This window comes from Sturnira hondurensis, unplaced genomic scaffold (assembly GCF_014824575.4).
Source record: "Sturnira hondurensis isolate 20B ecotype Veracruz unplaced genomic scaffold, ASM1482457v3 Scaffold0023357, whole genome shotgun sequence".
In the NCBI taxonomy this organism is placed as follows: Eukaryota; Metazoa; Chordata; class Mammalia; order Chiroptera; family Phyllostomidae; genus Sturnira; species Sturnira hondurensis.
The window spans coordinates 445,938-466,473 of record NW_028095988.1 but is presented as its reverse complement, the minus strand read 5'-3'; the positions used below and the strand labels follow the sequence as shown (position 1 = coordinate 466,473).

General features: G+C 38.6%; 2 protein-coding genes across 5 annotated transcripts in view; both read right to left on the bottom strand.

The window, feature by feature from the left end:
- XRN1 (5'-3' exoribonuclease 1) overlaps positions 1 to 5,610 on the bottom strand; it is a 164,586-nt gene extending 158,976 nt beyond the window's left edge. For all 4 annotated transcript variants that reach the window (XR_005065238.1, XM_037037720.1, XM_037037721.1 and 1 more), the window contains exon 1: positions 5,446 to 5,610. Coding sequence is in view for 3 of the 4 variants with exons in the window: in XM_037037720.1 (XP_036893615.1) it covers positions 5,446 to 5,520 (75 nt within the window). In the remaining variant the exon portion in view is untranslated. The remainder of the gene's footprint in view (positions 1 to 5,445) is intronic.
- A 2,019-nt stretch (positions 5,611 to 7,629) lies between these two features.
- The window catches only part of ATR (ATR checkpoint kinase), a 126,947-nt gene continuing 114,040 nt past the window's right edge, over positions 7,630 to 20,536 (bottom strand). The window contains exons 43-47 of the mRNA XM_037037454.1: positions 18,967 to 19,123; positions 18,707 to 18,860; positions 17,371 to 17,522; positions 9,688 to 9,793; positions 7,630 to 8,121 (exon numbers count right to left, since the gene is read on the bottom strand). Of these exons, the coding sequence (XP_036893349.1) occupies positions 7,948 to 8,121; positions 9,688 to 9,793; positions 17,371 to 17,522; positions 18,707 to 18,860; positions 18,967 to 19,123 (743 nt within the window). The 3' untranslated portion in view covers positions 7,630 to 7,947. The remainder of the gene's footprint in view (positions 8,122 to 9,687; positions 9,794 to 17,370; positions 17,523 to 18,706; positions 18,861 to 18,966; positions 19,124 to 20,536) is intronic.

Below are 20,536 nucleotides of genomic sequence, written 5' to 3'. Positions count from 1 at the left end.
GTCCACTCTCCTTGGCTGCCCAGTGACATTGATCTCACGCAAGCTTTTGCTGTAATATTAACAGCGGCTGGATTCTGTCCAGACAGACCTCATACAGTATATGTACAACTTCCTCTTGAATTTTGTTTTCCTTTTGTACTTTGTAATTTCTATATTCTGGTCTAGGCTACTCTCCTCAACTCTAAGAACAAAGTGTCTTTTTCTTAAAGGAGCCGCTGTTTTGTTTGTTTTGCTTTGTTGTTGCAGTTATTGTTATTATTACTACTTAACTCCATCCTCACTCCTAGCCCTACAATACACAAGACATATGGCTACACTAATATAACACTAGCACAACATATTACCATATTTCTTCATATTCTTCAAGCCTATTATATATAAGCTTTACATTCAACACAGATTTATGACAAAAATCATTTCATACTGTCATAATATATTTCTACCAAACTACTAGGAGACTCAATTGACTTAATCATTGAAAATAGTTCTGGGCATGTAGTTTACACATCCAAACACCAATGTAAATTTTGTATACATTATTAATGTAAAGAATTCTCTGAAATAGAAATAGAAATAAGCTCTATAGTTTGGTTACCTCACATTCTTTTTTCTAATATTAGCAGCCATTGATACTTAATGCCTATTTTTATTAATTTATTTGAGGTTGCAAAATGGTAATATCCTATCATTTCTTTTTATCAACTAGAATATTTTTCTAAAGAGACCATTTTACCATCTGGTTACCCAGCAGTACAAGAAAGGTAGAACAAAATGCTTTCTTACCTTTAATCAGTTTTCCAGATTAGGAATAGTCCCTATCACCTTTGGAGCCTTTTTCTTAAAGTACCTGAACTCGAGGATTTAAGCATATTTGATGGGTTTTAATACACTGGATTATAATTATTGAGGCTCAAACTGTACCTCTTGGGGCCACTGCAAGCCTCTTCCAGTTGTCTCTTCAAATCCTTTGACATGTCTCTAGTAGTTTTTGATAGCGTCTTTGCTATATGGCATGACAAGAGTTCCCAGGACCATTAAGAAAACTTTCCGCCTGGCCTAAAATCTGTCATTTCTCCAAGAAATTCCAATTTCTTTTAATGAGTAAGGTATTTCAAGACCATAACCTGGGCACTGAGGGTATATATTGCTACTGTATTGATCATCGCTTCTAGGACTGCTCCATGGACAGAGGACGACAGAGGGACAGAGGCAGGACATTTACATACAACAATGTATGTATCATAAATTCATATTGATGCTTTCAACTAAAATTCAAGCCAACTTTTGTTGCCTTTTCATTCTACAGGTAACTATATTTAATGTTCACCACTGATCCTCGTGTTGATGTCTTCCTTAGCCATTTTGTCTGAAGCTTATTCTCTAGTAGACTCCTCGAGTACTCAAAGAAACAATATCCCCTGAATTCTTGCACACTAAGAACAGTTTATCAGCTTACAGATTATACTCCAAAATCAGCTCAGTTTTATATTACTCCAGTTTCTTCTAGCATATAACTCTGATGGAAACCTAATTTTCTTTTCTTTACAAGTCATGTGTTCTTTCCTTCTAACTGAAGTTTTCTTGTTTTTTCTCCTTTTTCTTTAAAGTTCAGTAACTTCATCATGTCCTGGCATTGATCATCTGAATCAAACTTCTTAGGCACATATTATATTCTTTCAACATGCAGCTCCACATTTTTTTTTTAATTTTAGGAAAGTTTTCTTTCATTATAGTTTCGGTATTTATTGTTATGTTGCTATGATTTCCTTTTTCAGAAATCCCTATTATTTGTCTTTCTTATGACTATCTGTTGAAACTTTATCTTTTAAAATTTCCTTACACCTGTGCTTTCTCATGACATCATTTGCTCTTGCCTTGCTGTTATTTTAAACTTCATTTCTGAAATAATTATTTATGTCTAATTTTCCCTAGGTTCTGTCACCTGCCACGTCCAATGCTAACCAGGTTGGCTGACACAGTCACGGCCTGGGGATGCCACGTCCAGTGCTAACCAGGTCGGCTGACAGTCACGGCTTGGAGATGACGGCTTCACAGAAGCGTTTTCCAGCAGGACGGACGTGGCATTAATGGATATATGGTGTTGCTTTTATTCTTACTGTTTCTTAGTATTCTAACCTTTACACTTCTGATAATTTGGAATCTCCTAGAATTAATGACCACTCTCAGAGAAAAAACAACAGTTGGCTCAAGTCCTAAGCAATATCACCCTGGCTGAATTAAGGCATCGTACTTTACTTATTTGTTCCTGAGAAAGCCACCCAAGAAAGAACAGTTCAGGGAAAAATATGTATTCCCACAGAACTGCCTCACAGAATAGCAAAAACCCCTTTAGAAAATAGCTCCTGATTGTTAAAGAGTTGTTGGAGTAACAGCCCCTCCTTTACCTTGAATAGGAATATATATCAATTAGAATTAGACAGGCATAAAAACAGAAGAAGCTGGTTAGCTATTACAAACTAAGCACTTAGAAACAACTACCAAGGAGTCAGAGTCCTCAGTATACAAAAAACATTTTAGACAGCAAGATAGATAGCTAAGTTAGATATTACAAAGGCTTATAATGAATTTCCTAACCTCTGCTCGGTCTAAGCGTACCTGTTGCCAATGACTATTTCTGAGAACTTTAATAAACAATAAGACATTTAAACTGTATACATAGAACTATTTCAAATTGTCTGATTAATGGTTTTCCTGGTCAAAATAACTTTTGTTTAACATAACTGAAACTATGGGAACTTTCGTATTTTCCTGGTTACCTTTGTATTGATTTTTTCTGCTTAACTGATCATGCTGTACACCTGTGAATGTTAATCTATGCCAAAAATGAAAATATAAAAAATCAGCTTGTACTTGCAATAAATGGAACAGTGCTTCACCTGCCTTTGAGCTGTGTAGTTGCCTGTTACCCAGCGCCAACGCCTACTCTCACCTGAGGACCCTTAGATGGGCTGCGGCTGGACCGCGGCAGTCACCTTATTGTGAATTTTCACACTTGATTTAGTTTGTTCTTTCATGTCTTATGTAATTTTCTTAGTGCCTTTTTGCTCATTTTGAAATAGTAGGTTATTGTTTTGGTCTGTCTTGTGCACACGTTTTTATTATAAGCCTTAATTGTAGGTAATGTTATTTAGTTCCTTTCTCCTCCCCCCATGATAACTTTGTATGCCATTTAACTTTGGTATTTTTCTATTGCTCATTTTTATGTAAATTTAATTTTCCTGAACTTTTAGAATGAAGGAGTTCAGGAAAGTTTTAACTTCACAAAGTTCCCTCTTCTGCTATTTTGGTGTACGTAAAAATTGCGGGGGGTGGGGGGTGATGATTGGTGATTTGTTTCCTGAGATTCCTTGACTCTGTAACCCTACCTCACTTTCATTTGAACCTTCTTCTTTCATCTCTAATGTCCCTTTTCCAATACAATTTTATTTCACTCCCAGCACTTTCTCCTTAGGCTGAGCTCTGCCTTAGAATGGTGCCTTGGCAAGTCAGTTTTGAAAGTTCATAGGAGGTACACTGCTCGTGACCATGAAAGCTCCTCAGTTACAGCTACTGCTATCTCATTGGCCCTCACAGTCTTTCAATGAATATTCTGGAGTTCTGTTCTCAAGTACACCAGATATTGCACCATTGCTTCTTTCTTCCTCTTGCAAAGATGCCAATACTAATTGGGTCTAAAGGCTCTTGATAATTTGTTGACACCTCGTTGTATTTTGGGATTTGTAGGAATACTGTGTTACGTGGTTTTGCTGTAATTGTTCTATGTATTTTAAATGTTGCTAATGACTCTTTCTGCTTTTATGTAAGTATTCGGAGACCAAAAACTATGTTACTATTAACCACCACCAAATTTCAGAACACCCCCTTCCACCAAACTTCTTCCCAGCCCCTTTCCCACAGGACTAGCTTTTGGGCCATTGTGACTCACTCAAGCATTACCATCTTTCAAGCGCTGCTTGAGAGAGCAGCATGATAACCCCTTCATAACATCTGCTTTTGCTGTTGTTAAGTACCAGTATCAAACAGTACCGAAAGACATCACTTTGATAGGCCGAGTTTAAACCCACCTTTAGTGTTCAAATCATAAAGATACCTTTAAGATATTACTTTTGTCCTTTAGTAACAAAATCCTTAGGATGGAGACAATCAGATATTTTCACCAAACCAAATTCTACACCAAAGACTACAAAATGAAAAATATTCCTGAACAAATGATCTATTATCAAGTGAGTATGAATAACAATAGCTTTTTTTTCACTCTAGAGAGAAAGTGAATGATGTGTAGCAGGTGCAAAAAAGTTTTAAGGACCACGAAAAGCCAAACTTAGTAGTTTGCATTTCTGCAATGCACTAGTTAACCTTTTTTTTAACCCTCTTCTCTGGAAACAAATATTCTCCTAAACATAACCCATGTTTCAAATAAATTAAAGATAAACTACCATTTTGGAATTTTTGTAAGCGTTTCCTTGTATACGAAAATCTGATTGTAATCCAACAGAAAAATTCCTTCATGAAGTTTAACCCTACCTTCATGCTTATGGTATTTTTTAAACAGATTAAACTGTATGTAGAGAGCACGATGTTGTTCCCTAGATTGGTACTCCTCCACTATAAATACAATGCTATCCACCACAAATCAAAACTAATTTTTTCTGTGAAATATACAATGGACAAGAGGTCTACAAAAATCATTAAACCTGACAAGCACTAACCTATTACCCAAAGTTTAGCAGTTAGATAACTGCTTTCTATTATCTTTCCACAGCTCCAATGTATTATTAATGCTCTAACAATCTCAACCAATCTCTCTCTCTCTCACAATGAAGCATCTAATAATGAGCCCTGCTCCAAGTGTATTCTTGTTCTTTTGGAATGGGAGAGTGGTACTGCTGCCAGAACAGAAAAAGGGCAACAAAAGGTAGCACAACCAGGAACCAGCAGGTACGCCCAGACCCGCAGGCGTTCCAGGGGGTGGGACAGGTTCTCCCCGGAAGTAAACAGCTCCAGCGGCGGAGGCGGTGCTAGCGGCCAGTTGGCCGTCTGTGCAGCAGGCGGGGTTGGCAGGTCCTCGGAGGACTTGCTCCCAGGCTTCGCGACCTCTAGAGGGGAAAGCGCGCCCTGCAGCTGCAGGAGGACTGGGCGCTCGCTGAAGCTGGCCTCCCCAGGACTGAAAATCGGGATCGCGGCAGGCTCCGCAGACTGGAAGCCGTCACAACCGCCGCGGTCAACGGAGCTCGGTCACAGAAGCGCTACCTGTCCTCGCCCCCACCCAGATCGTTGGGTGTTCTCAAACCTTCGGTCCCCTCCTTAGCCTCTTATCCGTCGATGACGAGCAGGAGGCGGAGACCGGAAAACCCCGTCTCCGTGCGGAGAGGGCCAAGAAGCCCAGGTCCTCGGTCTTCTAACCGCAGGCCCTCGCTCACCCACCTGATGCTCTTTCACCACTTCGCTGAGGCAAGGGTACCGCTCCGAAATCCATCGGTAAAACTTGGGGACTCCCATCTCCACTGTCAACACTAACTCCACCAAACCGAAACCAAACGCCCCGCCGGGCCCGACGCCGCCCACGCCGCCGCCGGCCCCGTCGCTCTACTGATGACAACACATCGCCCGCCCGACCATAGAGAGCGCCCGCCAAATCTAGAGTGGCTGGTCCGGGGCCGCGCCCGGGACGGGGCTCCAACCTCCCGGCCCCTCCCCGCCTACGCGCTCACGATTGGGAGAGCTCAGGCAGCTGTGACGAATGTCATGCTTAGTTCTTTTTTTTAAAGCATGTTTTTTTATGTATTTCTCATTACTACTTATCCCCCTTTATACTAGCCGCCTCCTCGCAATCACCGACACTTCGTTCTGAAAACCACCAGACTTCTGAAAGACAACTGAACACTGAATTTTGTCCTGTTTGCTGTATTCTCCCAGGATGCTCATCTAAGTATTTTTTTAAACAGATTTTTTGGTTTAGTTTTTCCTAGTTGAGGGAAAAACTAATTTCCTAGTTTTTTTCTCTTTGAGGGATACACATATATAACAAAGTTTCTTTTAAAGAACACTCTTGAACATGTTACTTATTGAAAAAAAATTCCTAATTCCCTCCACCCCCACCGAGCCTCCTCCTTAACTCTGTAATACACTATTAGGCCTTCAATTGTAAATTATATGTTTGGTTTTCACGTTCATACCTTTTGGCTTACCCTGTTTTCCCCATCACCCTTTCAACCGTGCAAAAAAGAATTCTCCCAAATGAACTTAATTGAAGTCATCTGTCATAAGAGTTTTCCATTTATTTGAATGTAGTAACGTCATTGCTTTGTAATTATCGTGAACTATTTTAAATCCTCTACGAAAAAAACAACGAAAAAATTTAACCACATGAACCATTTTTTAGATTTTAAAATCTCATGGAATTTTAAGTATTACTGTCTTCCAAGATTAAACACTCTGGTACACTTTCAGTATGGCAGCATTTTTTAAATTATGGGATTTTTTTTCATATGCATGCTTTTTGTCTTAATGTTTTTTTCCTGATTACACAATGCAACCATACAGAAAAGGAGTTTTATTAAGTGAACATAATGATATGCTATTTATGTTTATCTCTCTGGGTTGTCAGTTCTTAGGGGGCAGGGGAAATAAGNATTTTTTTAAACAGATTTTTTGGTTTAGTTTTTCCTAGTTGAGGGAAAAACTAATTTCCTAGTTTTTTTCTCTTTGAGGGATACATATATATAACAAAGTTTCTTTTAAAGAACACTCTTGAACATGTTACTTATTGAAAAAAAATTCCTAATTCCCTCCACCCCCACCGAGCCTCCTCCTTAACTCTGTAATACACTATTAGGCCTTCAATTGTAAATTATATGTTTGGTTTTCACGTTCATACCTTTTGGCTTACCCTGTTTTCCCCATCACCCTTTCAACCGTGCAAAAAAGAATTCTCCCAAATGAACTTAATTGAAGTCATCTGTCATAAGAGTTTTCCATTTATTTGAATGTAGTAACGTCATTGCTTTGTAATTATCGTGAACTATTTTAAATCCTCTACGAAAAAAACAACGAAAAAATTTAACCACATGAACCATTTTTTAGATTTTAAAATCTCATGGAATTTTAAGTATTACTGTCTTCCAAGATTAAACACTCTGGTACACTTTCAGTATGGCAGCATTTTTTAAATTATGGGATTTTTTTCATATGCATGCTTTTTGTCTTATGTTTTTTTCCTGATTACACAATGCAACCATACAAAAAAGGAGTTTTATTAAGTGAACATAATGATATGCTATTTATGTTTATCTCTCTGGGTTGTCAGTTCTTAGGGAGCAGGGGAAATAAGCTCTGTCCACAAATCCAGCACAGTGCTTTAGCCACAGAATTTATTCAATGTAATTTTTTGTGGTTGTTCAAATGAATCCTTATACTAACGAGTACTTAAAAACTAAAAGCTGTAAAATGAAGTAAGCCTGCAAAACATTCTTTAAAAGATTTTATTTATTTTTAAATAGAGGGGAAGGGAGGGAGAAAGAGAGGGAGAGAACCATCAATGTGTGGTTGCCTCTCCAGTGCCTCCTACTGGGGATCTGGCCAGGCCCGCAACCCAAGAATGTGCCCTGACTGGGAACTGAACCAGCAACACTTTAGCTCACAGGCTGGTGCTCAATCCACTGAGCCACACCAGCCAGGGCTATACGTATTTTTAGAGCATAAGAACATTTCATGTTCTACTTCTCCAGTGGTTATAATACACAATAGATAGTTAAGAAAGCACTTTATTTCATAACAACATATTTTAAATATTAACAATCAGGGAGAAATAATAGATTGTTCTGAGAACATAAAGCAACTTATATTGTACTGTACTTTGGAACTGAACATATAAAAAACAAATATGAAATATGTTCATTTTAGATTAACATATTCTTTGAAGTAATTTCACATATATGGGGTCCAACCAAGGTACATTTGGCATAGTAAGTTTTCATCAGTAGCTTCTTGTATAAGGTAATGTACATGCCCTTCAATAGATAAGGGCAGCCCTGTCACTCTATTACGGGTCTTGATTACACCTTGCAGTCGCTGCTCGATATCAAGAACATGGGTCTTGGCCTAAAAGAAAAAAATTGAAAATCATAAGACATAAGGACCTAATGCCATGTGCATGCTGATAATTTGGAATGACTATCTTTCTGTTATTTAACAAATGTTAATGCCATTTTACTGACCCCATTTGTAAGAGTAAATACAAAAGAATAAATGAAACAAGTATAATAATGAGATTAATTTGAAGGCCTGCAATGTTGATCCAACATCAACTATTTAGGCATTTTTCTGGACTGTGAAATAGCAGAGAATATTAGTAGGGAGTGAATTCTTTGTTTTTTACAGTGTTGATAGAAGAAATCATTTTTAATGTGTACTGGCATACTCAGGCTCTGAGTGAATATGGTTGTTGCTACTTAACAATCTCCAGCTGTTAGTCCCTTAGTTTTGTTTTAAAGTGGTCTTTTCAACTTTGTTTCCTGTTTACCTACCAGTGACATCTGTTGTAGACTCTCCACCTATTGTATTATAACAGACTACATGTCAGTGGTGTAAGTCAATTTACCATGTCTTAATTTAACCTTTGTAAACTTTCATTTTTAAGTGCTAAAATAAGTAATATTTTGCAATAAAAATACAGTCATCCCTCGCTATATCGCGGTTCACTTATTGCGACTTCACTGTAAACCCGTGATACAGTGAAGCTGCAGTAAGTGAACCGTGATATAGCGAGGGACGACTGTACACTTCACTGGTGAGTACCTATATAGAATTTTATATGTTGTTAAAATTACATAGGTTTTGAGTGTAGAAAGTGTTTAAGAGCATATGAAGTGTTTATAAGAGTGTGGGAAAGGTTTATAGGGGTGTGGGAAGGGTTTATAAAGCCTTAAAATATATATAAATAATAAATATAACACTGCTACTTCAAGGATTTTCACCTATCACAGGGGTCTCTGGAACGTAACTCCTGCGATAGGTGAGGGATCACTGTATAGTGATACAGTTAACCAGCCATTAAAAATTTACTTCTAGAGAGTGTTAACTGAGTTCGTATATTAGGTACTTACATATTTCTTATGATTAATGTAAAATTAGAGCAATTAGCCCTGGCTGGTGTAGCTCAATGGACTGAGCACAGGCCTGTGAACCAAAGGATTGCGGTTCGATTCCCAGTCAGGGCACATGCCTGGGCTGCAGGCCAGTTCCTGCCAGGGGACGCACCAGAGGTGACCATACATTGATGTCTCTCTCCCTCTCTCCTTCCCTTCCCCTCTAAAGATAAATAAACAAAATCTTAATTTTAAATAAATAAATAAAATAAAATTAGAACAATTCAAATGTTAAAGCTGAGACCTGCTGCTTCGTAAGTTACACAATTTGTGTTCAAGTTTTTCCCACTCATAACTGTAATTGTCTATGGTTTAAATAAGTGTGTCCTCAACTCTGCTTTTAGTACATAAATGATAATAATGTTAACACGAGTAATGACCATAAAGAAAAGTTGGGCATTGATGTACTAGAGAACTAGATTTCAGAGTATTTAAGTCAGTCACTGATAGTATTTAGAATCAGCTGTCATTTGTAAAGATATACAGTACCAGTGCACATCAATCTACACCTTCTACTAACCTTTTCATTGACAGCTTCCCCAGTTTCATTCAGTAGTACTTTGGAATGCCCCTTCACCGGCTTGCTCCATTCCACAAGAGGATCATGAAGAAAAGTCTTTAAGACACTAAAAAGGAAAGAAAATGTTATGGTAACACTACAATGTTACCTTGTAAAAAGAAATCTTGGTAAAGTTGACACTTAGGTAAAGAATAAGTGAAGGATGAGAAGCTAATGATAATACTCTTAACAACACATTATTACTGTTTCAGGAAAATATATGAAATTATCATTTGGGGATGACAGGAGGGAAAGGAAAGAGGTGGCCGGGAAGAGAGAAGATGGAGGAGATAAGAGGTTCTTGGGAGCAGCGTACAATGTTCTGTGTGCCACCTCTGAATGCATAGTGTAAACTAGTTAATGACTATTTATTGAATGAGTAAATTTCGTCCTTTGCCACATCTCCACAATGACCATAAAATAAACAATAGCTACCATGTAGATGGATCCCAGCACGTTATTTTTCCACTGTGCTCTAGACGTCAGATCCACGTAAAAACCCACTTAGATGTCTTGTAGACACCTTAAATTCAATATTTTCATAACAAAACTCGTGACTTTTCCCCAACTATTTCTCTTTTATTCTTCAAATCAGTAAAGAACATTATCCATCCACTGGCCCTGAACAAAAAATTACGAGTCATCCTTGTCTCCTTTTCTTCTAAACACTTAATTCTACTTTCTAAATCTCTTTATAATATCTCCAGTTATCTCCATCTTCACTGTCACTACCGCATTCAGTGCACCATCACTGTTTGCCTGGGTTTCTGCAACAGTACTCTTAACTAGTTTTCTGGCCTCTCACCCAAAACGGAATTAATTTTTCTACAGTACAAATCTGATGATTTCATTTCCTCTTCTTTTTTTATTTTCTTCTTAAAACTCTCCAATGATTTCTGGTGGTTCTGAGGGCAAAGTTTAAATGTGTAAACTGGCCTTATGTGGACCTTTCATAATCTAGCCCTGCCTCTCTTCTTAGGAATAAAGGACTTAAAGTCTATCCTCTAGGATACAATATTGCATTTCTGAGGCAGGCCATGCCTTCAATAGCATTGATATTTCTATCACTTGGAACACTCTTTTCCCTTTTACATGACCAGTTCTGTTTATCTTGAAGGTCTCAGTTTCTTGTTCCAGAAATTATTTCCTGACTTCTTTCAGACTAGGATAAATGCTCCTAGTTAAGTGTTTCACAAGATGCTATACTTCCTCTTTCAGAGAACTTGATTTTGCTTATGTCTAACTAACCAATGCATTCTATGATAATGTTCAATAGACAGATTGTAAATAATAAGATGAATGAAGGAGCTTTTTAAGTCCTTTCTAAAAGCTACAGTTGACACTTGAAACAATATGGGTTTGAACTATGCAGGTTCAGTTATATAAGGATTTTAAAAAATAAATATGTACAGTATTGTGAATTTTCTCTTACTACCTTAATAACATTTTATTTTCTCTACTTTACATTACTGTAAGAATACAATATATAATAATATATAAAATATAGGTTAATGGACCATTTATGTTCTCCAGTAACATTAGATGGAGAAAAATAATCCTTTAAAAAATGCTGCTGGGACAATAGCGTGTGCACATTCAAAAGAATCAATATGGACCCCTACACCTCACACTAGATAGAAAAAATAACTGAAAATGACCAAGGATTTAAATACGAGAGCTAAAACTATAAAACACTTAGAAGAAAACATAGGCGTGACTCTTAATGATTTCGGATTATACAATAGTTTCTTAGATATGACAGGAAAAGCACAAATAATAACAAAAACAATTGGGGGGTTCTGGCCAAGGTGGAGGCCAGATAGGTAGAAACCCTTCCTTGCACAACTAAAAGGAGGATAACAACCAATCTAAAATCAATAAACAACCAGAAGTGCCAGGAAATTAAACTGCATGGAGATCTGACAACCACAGAATTAAAGAAACAGTCCAACAGAACAACCAGACCTAAGAGGCAGTGGATGGAGAGAACCCGCAGCAAGGTGGCGGACAGGGCGCAGGGCTGGCTGCAGCAAGGTGGCAGGCTGCACGGGCAGGGCTAACTTAAAAGGCAACTGAGACTCAATCCCAGCTGGGGACTACGGCAGTTGCTGAGGTGGGAGAAACTCCTAGTCTTACATGAGAGTTTTCGGGAAGTGAACTAGAGACCAGCAAGGGAGTGGCACTGTTCCCTCTCTGGCCCCTCCCCCACAGGCAACACCACAGTGTAGCATTGAGGTTGCCCAGCCTGGGTGACTGACTACCAAAGGCCCTGCCCCCTTACAACTTAACAGGTGCCCTGAACAAAGAAATTGGGCCAAAATGAAAGAACAGAGCAAAACATCAGAACAGAGGAAAACTTAAGTGAGGAGGAGAGAGCCAACCTATCTGATGGAGAATTTAAAGCCCTGGTAATCAAAATGCTCACAAAACTGACTGAGCTTGGTCAAAAAATGAAAGATACCCAAAATGAAATAAAGCAAAATATTAGGGAAACCAACGGTGACAGGAAGGAAACCAGGACTCAAAGCAATGATTTGAAACAAAAGGAAGAAATAAACATCCAACCGGAACAGAACAAAGAAACAAGAATCCAAAAAAATGAAGAGAGACTTTGGAACCTCTGGGACAACTTGAAAGTTGTCAGATATGTTCCAATATCTGAATTATAGGGGTGCCAGAAGGAGAAGAACAGCAGCAAGAAATTGAAAACTTATTTGAACAAATAATGAAGAACTTCCCCAATCCAGTGAAGGAAAGAGACTTCTAGGAAGTGTAGGAAGCCCAGAGAGTCCCAAAGACGTTGGACCCAAAAAGGAAAAAACCAAGACACATCATTTAGTTACCCAAGATTAAACACATAGACAGAATCTTAAAAGCAGCAAGAGGAAAGGAGAGAGTTACCTACAGAGAAGTGCCCATAAGACTGTCAGCTGATTTCTCAAAAGAAGCCTTAAAGGCAAGAAGGGGCTAGAAAGAAGTATTTGAAGTCATGAAAGGCAAGGACCTACATCCAAGATGACTCTACCCAGCAAAGCTATCATTTAGAATCGAAAGGCAGAAAAAGTGCTCCCCAGACAAGGTCAAGTTAAAGGAGTTCATCATCACCAAGCCATTATTATATGAAATGTTAAAGGGACTTATCTAAGAAAAAGATCAAAAATATGAACAGTAAAATGACAACAACTCACAACTATCAACAAATGAACCTAAAAACAAAAGAAAGAAAAACAATAAAAACAAAAACTAAGCAAACAACTAGAACAAGAACAGAATCAGAGAAATGGAGGGTTTCTGATTCTGTTCCTCCAATCACATGGAGGGTTTTCAGTGGGGAGGAGGAAGGGAGGAATAAGGGGGAAAGGTAGAAGGAAGAAGAAACATAATTGGTAGGCATTAAATAGATGGGGAGAGGTCAAAATGGTATAGGAAACAGAGAACTCAAAGAACTTATATGTTCAACCCATGGACATGAACTAAGGTAGGGGGAATGCTGAAGGGTTGGGGGGTGCAGGGTGGAGAGGAGATAAAGGGGGGAAAATTGGGAAAACTGTAATAGCATAATCAATAAAATTACTTTATAAAATAAATAATTGAAATTTATCAAAAATAAAACTATGTTTCAAAGGACACCATCCAAAAAGGGAAAAGACAACCCATATATGAGAGAAAATATTTGAAAATCATATAAGGTCTAGTATCTACCTAGGTAAAGAACTCTTACAACTTAACAATAAAAGACAAATAATCCAATTTAAAACGGGATCTGAATAGACATTTATCCAAAGAAGATACACAACTGACCAACGTGACACGGGAAAAGACGTCCATCATCACTGCTCATTAGGGAGGTGCAAATTAAACTCACAATGATGCACGGGTGGAAGCTACACATGGTTCTCTTGGGCAAATCCCTGACTTGTCTGTTGTGTCCTGTCAGTAGGTGGCAATACTTGGTGTCAGATGGTTCCAGCCCCAAGTCTGGTCGGGACTCCCAGATACTTGAAGACTCTGGCCATGCCTGGGCAAGGCACACGGAAACTAGTAGCAGCCAAGGAATGTCAAATGCAAGCCCACGCACAGCTTAGTCAAGCAACTGAGCACACAGNAAATTAAACTCACAATGATGCACGGGTGGAAGCTACACATGGTTCTCTTGGGCAAATCCCTGACTTGTCTGTTGTGTCCTGTCAGTAGGTGGCAATACTTGGTGTCAGATGGTTCCAGCCCCAAGTCTGGTCGGGACTCCCAGATACTTGAAGACTCTGGCCATGCCTGGGCAAGGCACACGGAAACTAGTAGCAGCCAAGGAATGCCAAATGCAAGCCCACGCACAGCTTAGTCAAGCAACTGAACACACAGACCTGTGCCCAACCCGCCTACCCACCCCTATTAAACCATTTCCCTCGCCTCAGACCTATCCTGCCACTGTTACTGTGGGGAGGTTGGGTGGAAGTCTGGGGTTGGAATGGAAGGGGAAGAGGAAGTTAGACCCTGCCAGGTCCCTTTTTACACTCTTAAATTGGGAAGAATTTCAAACATACGGCAACAGTCCACAAGATAGTGCAGTGAAACTCCCACTCCGACCATGTACCCACCCATTTCTGACCACCAATTACCCAGAACCCACCCTGTTCCCTCCTGTGTTTTTTTAAAGCAAATCTCAGGCATCCAATTTTTCCTTCTGTAAACATTTGAGGATGCATCCGTCCAAAATAAGGCCCCTTTAAAACATAATCACAAAAATTTCTAAACTGAGAAAAAGTCAATAATTTTGTAACATCCTTAAATGTCTGATAAATATTAAAAAACTCACAATGAGATACCACTTCATGCCAACAAGGATGGATAAAATTAAAAAGACATGCAACCAAGTGTTGGTAAGGATGTGGAGGTATTGGAGCTCTAAGACATTGCTAGTGGGACTGTAAAATATTACAGCTGCTTTGGAAAACAGTTTGAAAGTTCCTCAAAATGTTAAACTTAAGAGTTTACATAGGACCCAGTAATTCTACTCCAAGGTATATCCAAAAGAACTAAAAACACATATCCATATAAAACTTACATGCAAAAGTTCATAGCCACACTATTCACAATAGTCAAAAGGTGGAGATAATCCAAATGTTGATTGATTGATGAATGGATAAACAAAATGTATCCATACTACAAAATATTACTTGGCAATAAAAAAATGAAGTACTGACACATAGTACAGCATGGATAAACCTTAAAAACACTACGCTAACTTAAAGAAAACAGATACAAAAGGCTCCATGTTGTATGATCCCATATAGATAGGAAATGTCCATAAGAGGCAAATCCACAGAGACATAAAGTAGATTAGTAGTTGCTAGGGGTTGGTGGGGGAGTAAGGATGGGGAATGACTGCTAATTTCTTTTGGGGGTAATGAAAAGTTTTATAAATAGATAGCAGTGATGGTTGCACAATCCTGTGAATGAACTACAAACCACTATATTTACACTTTAAAAGAGTGAATTTTGGACTTCCGCCAAGATGGAAGCATAGGTGGAAACAGTGTGCCTTCTCCCACAACCAAGTTTGAATACAACAAAGGTTTGGGGAAACAAAGACACAACCAAGAACAGAAAATTGAATTATACAGAAGTCTGACAACAACGAACCCATTCAACCGGCATGGTAAGAGGGGCGGAGCCAGCAGCGGAGCAGGGTTGGGCAGGAAAGATCCCCAGACCTAGGCGCGCAAGTAGCCCGGACCCAGTCAGGGTGTGGGGCAGACTGACCACAGCCGCACACTCACGTGAAGTGGGACGAAATGCGCGGGCCCCGGTGACGGTGGCAGCTGCGGCACCTGTGGGGGCCGCGGTGGGAGGTGGCAGAGGGGACGCCATCGCTCCTCTTTGACCCTGCTCCCACATACAGCGTTACAACCCAGTGACTGAGTTGCCCTGCTCTGGTGAACACCTAGGACTCAGATCCTGCTATGTAACAGGCACGAACAGCTCAAAAGATGGCGCAAGAAGAACTCAAAGTCCCAGAGCCAATAACTCTAAGTGACCAAGAGATGCCAGCCTCTCAGAAGCACAGTTCAAGACACTGTTTATCAGGATGCTTACAGAACTGGTTGATTATAGTCACAAATTAGAGGAACATATGAAGGCTAAACTAATTGAAATGAAGGGAGATGCACAGGAAACCAATAGCGATGGAAAGGAAACTGGGACTCAAATCAATGGAATGGACCAGAAGGAAGAACGAAACATCCAACCAGGAAGGAATGAAGAAATGAGAATTCAAAAAAATGAGGAGAGGCTTAGGAACCTCTAGGACATCTTTAAACATTCCAACATTCGGATTATAGGGGTACCAGAAGGGGGAAAGAAACAGCCACAAGTGGAAAACTTATTTGAACAAATAATAAAGGAGAACTTCCCCAGTCTGGCAAAGGAAATAGACTTCCAGGAAATCCAGGAAGCTCAGAGAGTGCCAAAGAAGTTGGACCCAAGAAGGAACACACCAAGGCACATCATAATTACATTAGCCAAGACCAAAATGAAGGAGAGAATCCTAGAAGCAGCAAGGGATAAGGGGACAGTCACCTACAAAGGAGTACCCATCAGACTGTCAGCGGATTTCTCAAAAGAGACCTTACAGGCAAGAAGGGGCTGGAAAGAAGTATTCCAAGTCATGAAATCCAAAGACCTACAGCCAAGATTGCTTTATCCAGCAAAACTTTCATTTAGAATGGAAGGACAGATAAAGTGCTTCTCAGATAAGGTCAAGTTCAAGGAGTTCATCATCACCAAGCCCTTATTATATGAAATGCTAAAGGGACTTATATAAGAAAAAGAAGATGAAAAAGATGAACAGTGAAAGGACAGCAAACACACAGTTATTAACAACCACACCTAAAACAAAAGCAAACCAAGAAGACAGCTAGATCAGGAGTGGAACCATAGAAATGAAGAACACATGGAGGGTTAGAAACAGGGGGGTGGGAGGGGGAGAAGAGGGGAGAAGGCACAGAGAATAGCATAGATGGTAGGCAGAAAATAGATAGGGGGGAGGGCGAGAATAGTGGGGGAAATATAGAATCCAAAGAACTTGAGACACGTGGTTATAAACTAAGGGGGGGGGAGAATGGTGGGGGAGGGAGGGTGTGGGTGGAGGGGATTGAAGGGGGGGAATAGAACAACTGTAAATGGTATAATCAATAAAATATATTTTTTAAAAAAGAATTAAATAAAAATTAAAATTAAAAAAAGGAAAAAAAAAAGAGTGAATTTTATGATATATAAATGTTATGTCCCTGGCTAGTCTGTCTCAGTGGATTAGTGCCAGCCTACGAATCAAAGGATCACAGTTCAATTCCCACTCAGGGCACATGCCTGGGTTATGGGCCAGGTCCCCAGTATGGGGTGTGCGATGTTTCTCTCTCTCTTTCTACCTGCCTTCCCCTTTGTCTAAAAATAAATAAATAAAATCTTTTTAAAAACCACATATTAAACAGTAAATAAATTTATAATATGTAAATTATATAAAGCTATTATTTTAAAACAATCTACCTTAACCCATGTAAAGTGGCTTCTATATAAAGAAAACATACTTAGGAACCAACAACTGCATTCAAAGTTACTATAAATTATTTACGAGATACAAACGATTACCTCATTAAAGGCTCTCTCTGATCTCGCATCAGCCTCATTGTAACTTCACAAGCTCTTCGAAAAAGACCTTCTGTTCCCATAGGACCCATTCCATTAACCATATTATGAGTCAGGCGAAATGGAACAATTTCTGGAACTTCAAAGGTTTCTCCCTTAAAACAATGCATTTTATTAAAAAGTAATAATGTTAGAATTTTTAAATGTTTATGCAAAAAAATTAAAACTTCATGTCTAGACTCATTTGGCAAAGAGCACACATACTGTCCAAAAAATATGTATATATGTAACTATTTTTGAAGAGTGTATCATAAAGGATCTATATGACTACCTTTACTTTACTTGGATATGACCTAGAAGATCAGTGGACTTACCTTCTATTGAATTACTATGGTAATAGCAATATAGAGAAATTTTTATGCATTCAATATTTAGTCTTATTTAGCTTCCTTAAATTCTTTCCTTGAATAATACAAAGTACATACAAATATTATCATATTTTCTTCTTTTCTTTAAGACTTTCACTTTAAATCAAAAGCAAAGGAAAAGATATACCAAGTATGAGATGTTCACATCCCTCAGACAGGAAATGTAACATGAAATATAATGAAATCCATCCAGTTCATTTATTATTTACTTTTTGTCATTTTCTAACCTGCCTTTCCTAGGACTTTCTTGTCCCTCCAGTTTTCCTAAATTCCTCTCTTGAGTGATTTAACCTATGCCAGTGGTTTATCTTTGATTTGTTCTCCATTTGGTCTGGGACCTTTCTAGGTTTCCTGTGATAACTGAAGGCAACCCACAGAGAATGGTGACGAAGAAAAAAGTGGTTTTACCTGCCAGTCTGCTTTCCAGGATCCCAACACTGGAAAATTGGAGGGGGTCTTAGGGAGAGCCCAACTACCTTAATTTACTCCCAGGCCTCACTTTGGACCTACAGAATCTGAATCCCCTGGGATGTTTCCTAGGCATCTGCAATTTTATGAAAACTCTTAACATGATTCTGATATGCTGATAGGTTTGGAAACCATCACAGCAAACTACTTTATTTCTCTAAAAATGAATCTCAGTAAAATCAACTGCTCTGTCCATGTTAATATAACTAAGAACTAACTGAACCAGGACTTGAACCTGTATTTTCAGAATTAAGTACAATGCTAGTTTTATTATATTATTCTTCTGAGTTCTCTCCATCCTAAGTTCTTATACTGAGGGCAATGGGAACTGTGACTCAACTGTGAATATAACTGCTACTAATGGGTGCGTCTAGGCAGAACAGTTGTTGAAGGAGGAAAAAAACTAGGAGAAAACATACAGTTAACTAAGTCACATTGCATACCTTATTGAAGAGACAGTTGAAATCCACATGTACACATTCTCCAGTCAAAGAATCAAAGAGAATGTTTTCACCATGACGATCTCCAAGGCCCAGGATATAACCAACCATTGACATAACTGCAGTGGAACGGCAATATGCTGATCTGCTACTGTACCTAAAAAAAATGCAATGCCTATCAAATATCCTCACGTATATCAGGCAACACATTTAAAATACTTTTTAAATTCCAACAATAATGTATTACAATCTTGGTAACTTACCATGATGTTGGATCAGGGAACGTTCTCAGAAACCACTCATGAAAAACAGGAGGATGCCTGGGCAGGAGAAATTCTTGGAATACTTTGAGTTTTTCAGACAAAGCTGCCGTCTTTGGTAGCATACACTGGCGAAGTTCCTTACCTGTCATATAAACTCCTGCAAGGTAGAGTGGTTTCCATTAATCACACAAGCCAAATGAGGAAAGAGACATTTGTTGTTGCTGTTGTTATTGTTTTTGTGGTTACACTAGGACAAGAAGTGTCTACTTTAATTCAAATGGTATTCAAAAGCAAGAATGGAAAATTTTCAATTACGCATATGTAAATTTATCTCCTTGTCGATTATAATTGACGTCAATGTTTGGGATCAAACAACACCAGAAGATGGCACTCAGAATAAGTCCAATGTGAGTGCTGCATCCCTCACTGAAATTACAGTGACCTCTCTGTTAGTCAGGACACAGTACAGGTCCACACTGGATCATTACTGTGAAACTCACTGTGGTGCTCTGAAATAACTTCCTCTCGTCAAAGCTAGTCTGTAAGATTAACCTGGTTCTTAAATTATTATCTTGCACAATGCAAATTATCTGGGGAAGTAGAGGAACTTTTCTTTGATATATATTTATGAGCCACAACAGATGACTGGTCTGACTCCAATCTATCAAATGCCTTTTAGGTCTGCCTTGGTTTGGTGCTTTTTGTACCTAAAGCACAGCTAAAAGTTTTATGGGTGATTTTGTGATTTGAAGTTCCCAGAGTCAAACATTGCATAGTTCAACTGTCTTTTCATGATAAAGTACAAAATATATATATATTTAAATCCAATAACAGTAATTAAAACTTATATAATGTTTCATCTTTCTAAATAAAATAGTCAACAGCAAGTTCCTCGAAATCAGGTTCAAATACGTTTGAACTGTAGTTCTGCAACACACTAGTTACATGAGCTGGATAAATTTCTTAGCCTCTCTGGCACTGTTCATAAAGAAGGTATAATTAGGCTTGTTAACATTAATAAATATTATATATGTATATATCATAGGCTATACATAATTATAGGCTTGTTAACACTAATAAATATTATATATGTATATATCATACTTAGCACAATACCCATAATATAGTAACTTATCAATTTTACTTAACGTTATGGGCTGAATTGTATTCCACCAAAATATTTTGAAATCTTAACCCCTGATACCTATGAATGTGACCTTATTTGAAAATAGGGTGCTTGCCCTTGTCATCAGGTTAAGATGAAGTCATTAGGGCAGGCCCTAAATATAATATGACTGATGTCTTTAAAAGAAGAGAAAATAGACAAAGACATAGGGAAAATGCTATGATAACTGAGGCAGAGAATGGGCTGATGCATCTATAAATCAAAAAACATCAAAAGTTGCTGGCAACACCAGAGGAAAAAGGTTTGGAGCAGAGTCTCCCCTAGGGCCCTCAGAGATAAAGTGGCCCTACTGACGTCATGATTTTGGACTCCTAGCCTCCAGAGCTGGGACAGAATAAATTTCCATTGTTTATAATCAGTTTGTAGGGCTTTGTTACAGTACCC